Source organism: Meleagris gallopavo, chromosome Z (genome assembly GCF_000146605.3).
Source record: "Meleagris gallopavo isolate NT-WF06-2002-E0010 breed Aviagen turkey brand Nicholas breeding stock chromosome Z, Turkey_5.1, whole genome shotgun sequence".
Taxonomy (NCBI): domain Eukaryota; kingdom Metazoa; phylum Chordata; class Aves; order Galliformes; family Phasianidae; genus Meleagris; species Meleagris gallopavo.
Genome location: NC_015041.2, coordinates 53,150,851 through 53,154,761, shown reverse-complemented (window position 1 = coordinate 53,154,761; position 3,911 = coordinate 53,150,851). Strand labels below are relative to the sequence as shown.

Sequence of the window (3,911 nt, the reverse complement as noted above, 5' to 3'; positions counted from 1 at the left end):
AAAGCTTTACTGTAATAGTGAATTTTTTGTCTTGAGGTGAGTCTTGAGGACTGGCTTTTCTCCTTCAGCATGGACTAATTAGAGATATTTTTCTTGAAAAAAAATCAAATGTAGACTAGATATTATGATTACTTCCTCCTAAAAATAAAAACAGTTATTTAAACAGAGAAAAAAAAACTATAGTTTATTCTCCTTGTAATACATTTAATTGTTCAATACAAATTGTCATTTATTTATTCTGCGTATATTGGCATATATAGAGTACAAATTCATTATGATTTTTTTCATTTCTATGAAGTTACATGAGTAGATCTTTTTCAGTAATTGTCTGTAAAGTTGCATTTTAGGAAGCTTTTTGCAGTGCAATGGTAAATAACAGCTCTTCAGATTTGGCCACAGTGCCCTTGCTTGTCTCCTCCCTTTCTTTTTCCCCTGCAAAATCTGAGAGCATAAGTGAAGCCCCACAGAATTTGCAATAGCATAAATATGACTGTGTTTTATCCAAGTAATGGCGCAGAGCCATGGAATTATTATTTTAATGAATGCTGCAAGTTTCAAGATTCTTATACCTGTAGTAGCAGCAAGAAGTGAAAGGGGTGCTGAAAACCAGTTGTGTAAAATGCAAGTCCCACAAGGTTTGGCAGAAATTTATTGTAGTAGTGGTCCAGTATGATAGCAGATGACATGAAAAACGGACACTGAAACATGCCTAGAATTAATGTGTAAGTCAGGACTGACAATAGAGAAGTGCATGTTAGGATTTTATCCAAATCCAGATAAAACTGAGATGGCATATTTGCTTTTCTCAATCTTTATGAAGTTTTTCAGTTGTTAAATTTGATGTCTTTATGTTGTTTGGTTTCAAATCATGTACTTTGAAGTTTTTGACCTGTAGAAATATCTTATTTTTACTCTTATTGGCTAGTTCTTGTTGTTTTTGACTGATCTCTTACCTGTGTTGCTGGTCCATGCAAAAGGTATTCGCAGTAATTGCCTCATAGATATAATATATAGATATTCAGAGTTGTGTGCTTCTTCTTAAAGCTAATTTTTATGGATTTTAGAATGTCAGAAATACTTGCATGCATAATTTCATGCAACTGAGAAAACAGGAATTTCTATAGATGTTATTGTGTCATTTGACACAATGGATTACATAATTTGTACTGCCATGACCAGTTTTTTTCTGTCCACTGCACCCAGCGACAGCACAAACACATGGCATTTCTCAGAGATATTTCCCCTGTTGCATCTCAGCTCTCAATTGTGTATGTCCAGCAGCTTTGTTTGAAATCATTCTAAGGAAATGAAAAATTAAAACACCAAATATTAGAGGTTTTTACCCTCTGGCTCACTGGTTCTATGCATGGGGCACAGCCTCAGCTTTGTAGCTGTAGCAGTGCCAGTGCTAGCATTGCCTTTCTGTTGGCAATGTTTCCTTCACTCTCCCCCTAAGCAAGAAACTTGTATTTTCTAAGCAGATGTGAACTGTGTTCAGGAGAGAGTTTGCTGACCATGTGGTCACTTGTGGTCTCTTCTGTATCTGACTGACATTTGGCTTCTTAGCCTGATAGAAGGTAGAATCTGGAAATGTCTGTAGGTGGAAGCTGGTCTGCAGGATGTGATACAGCATCCCCACAGCGGACATATTTCTATCAAATTACATCAATACTTATCAATGTATCAAAAGGAGAAATATGTTACTTTTTTTTTCATTTCCTAGTGCTGGACAATCTGCAAAAACTCAAAGATGAAATACTGTTTCTTCTATTGAAAAGACATGCAAAAATTTAAAATGTCTTCTCTCTTCCTGGCTAATATTTTAAATGTTAGATATAGGACATCTACCTTTCATTAATAGACATTATAAACTACTTTCTAATATATAAATTTATCAAATGTTTAAAGGGAGAAGGTACCTATTCAGCATTGGGTACATTAAACACTTTTCCCTAAGAGGAAAGACAACATGAAATGGTTTACAAGGAGCAGAGACCTGTTCCCCTGTTGTTCAAGAGTTACAGACCCACAAACAGAGGCACAGCCCATTAAATGTGTTTGTTATCCAGATGGATTCAGCTCAGGAGACTGCAAAAGCACTGTGTGTTATCCAATTCACTTGTTTAGCCACATGACAAACATTTCCAAGGACATGTACTTGACAGAAAAATCTTCTCCTAAGGACAAATTGTTTCTGAGCACTTCCTGTGAGAAATGATTTCCATTGGAGAGGAGCTTACAGTACATGCTATTCATGTGCATGAAGAGGGAGGACAGTCTTTTCCCTGTAACTTCAGGAATTAGCATGCGAAGTGCTGCTTGGGAGAACAGTAGCTGATTTACATGGTCTCTGAGTAAACCTTCACCCAGAAAATCAGGATGGCTATATCTCCTTTGTTCACGGAGGCCAAAACGAAAGTTTAAAAGGTATTAAAGAACTTACCCTTCTGTTGTGCTAAAAGTAGGAAATCTCAAAATAATTTTAGAAAGTATAAAAGGAGTGAAAAACTGTGCTTAAGGTATCTGATGCTTGTTCCTCAGTGGCACATTCCTGATTATCCCATCTGTGCACCACCTGTGTCACTGAAGTATATTCTGTGCTCTCTTGTGAAAGGGTGATGCTCCTGACCCTTTCAGTGCAGAACGAGAGGAATATTTACCTCTTTCTTAATGGGTTTATTCATAAGCTGTTTGTTGGTGTCTGGAGGGAAGGAACAAGCTGCTTTCTTATGTGTATCTCTCTTAAGGTTAGGATTTCACAAGCCATTTTGCATATGCTACACTAGTAGCATAGATCACTGTGTTTTTCATGAGATTTGTGGGGTGTTTCTGGTTTGAATAGCTGAGGTCATCAGTGGCATATTTACTGTTCAATCAAAGCTGATCCAAAGTTCAGGGAGGAGAGTGGATCTCTTTCCCTCGTTCACGGAGAGGTTGGGGTTAGGCTGTAGCTGAGGCTGCTCAGCTGAATTCATTTATCTTCACCCTTTTTCATTATAGTCTTGATTACTCTTTGGCTGTACTGCCAACAACCTGCATGTACCCCTCAAGGCTCTATCTTACAATTTAGAATATATGCACACTGCAAACTGGAAAGCATTAGGTACATCCGAGCGACCCCTGATCTAGTTTTCTGTACCTTGTTCTAGTCCCCACCACATGTCAACAGAATCAAAAGTCTATTTTTCATCAATTTTAAATCAAGTGAAGAGTAAACCAAGACTACGAGGAAACCCATCGCTAACCACAGAACTCAAAAAGATCCAGCTGTTATGGCTGACACAGAAATGAATAAAGTCTCTTCCCATTTTGTGTTTGGGCACACCAGGATGATTCATAACCACATTAACTAAAAGGATTACATATAAAATAAGTGTTCCCAAGACACCCTGGAAAAATCTGGAATTAGCAGTTGTTTTTCCAAACTGGACAGAACAGTTGACTTGACTAGAAGAACAAATTTTAGAAGTCAGCTAATTGGCAATAAGTAACAATATGAGAAGAAGATTCAGAATTTCATATATGAATTTTTAAAAAACTCATAGTACATTCAACAAGGAAGATCACAGAATCACAGAATTACCAAGGTTGGAAAAGACCTACAAGATCATCCAGTTCAACCATCCACCTGTCACCAATAATTCTCACTAAACCATGTCCCTCAACACAACGTCCAAATGTTCCTTGAACACCTCCAGGGTCAGTGACTCCACCACCTCCCTGGGCAGCTCATTCCACTGCCTGACCATTCTTTCAGAGAAGTAGTATTTCCTAATGTCCAGCTTGAATGTCCCTTCAGGGAAATGGCTTGAAGCCATTCCCTCTAGTTCTATCACAGTTACACGAGAGAAGAGGCTGACTCCCAGCCCACTACAACCTCCCTTCAGGTAGTTATAGAGAGCAATAAGGTC

At 38.0% G+C, this 3,911-nt stretch overlaps 1 protein-coding gene across 1 annotated transcript in view; it reads left to right on the top strand.

The window, feature by feature from the left end:
* The first annotated feature begins 508 nt into the window (after positions 1-508).
* Positions 509-3,911, top strand: part of LOC104915259 (adhesion G-protein coupled receptor V1-like) — a 43,178-nt gene continuing 39,775 nt past the window's right edge. The window contains exon 1 of the mRNA XM_031557437.1: positions 509-635. Coding sequence (XP_031413297.1) covers positions 509-635 — 127 coding nt within the window. The remainder of the gene's footprint in view (positions 636-3,911) is intronic.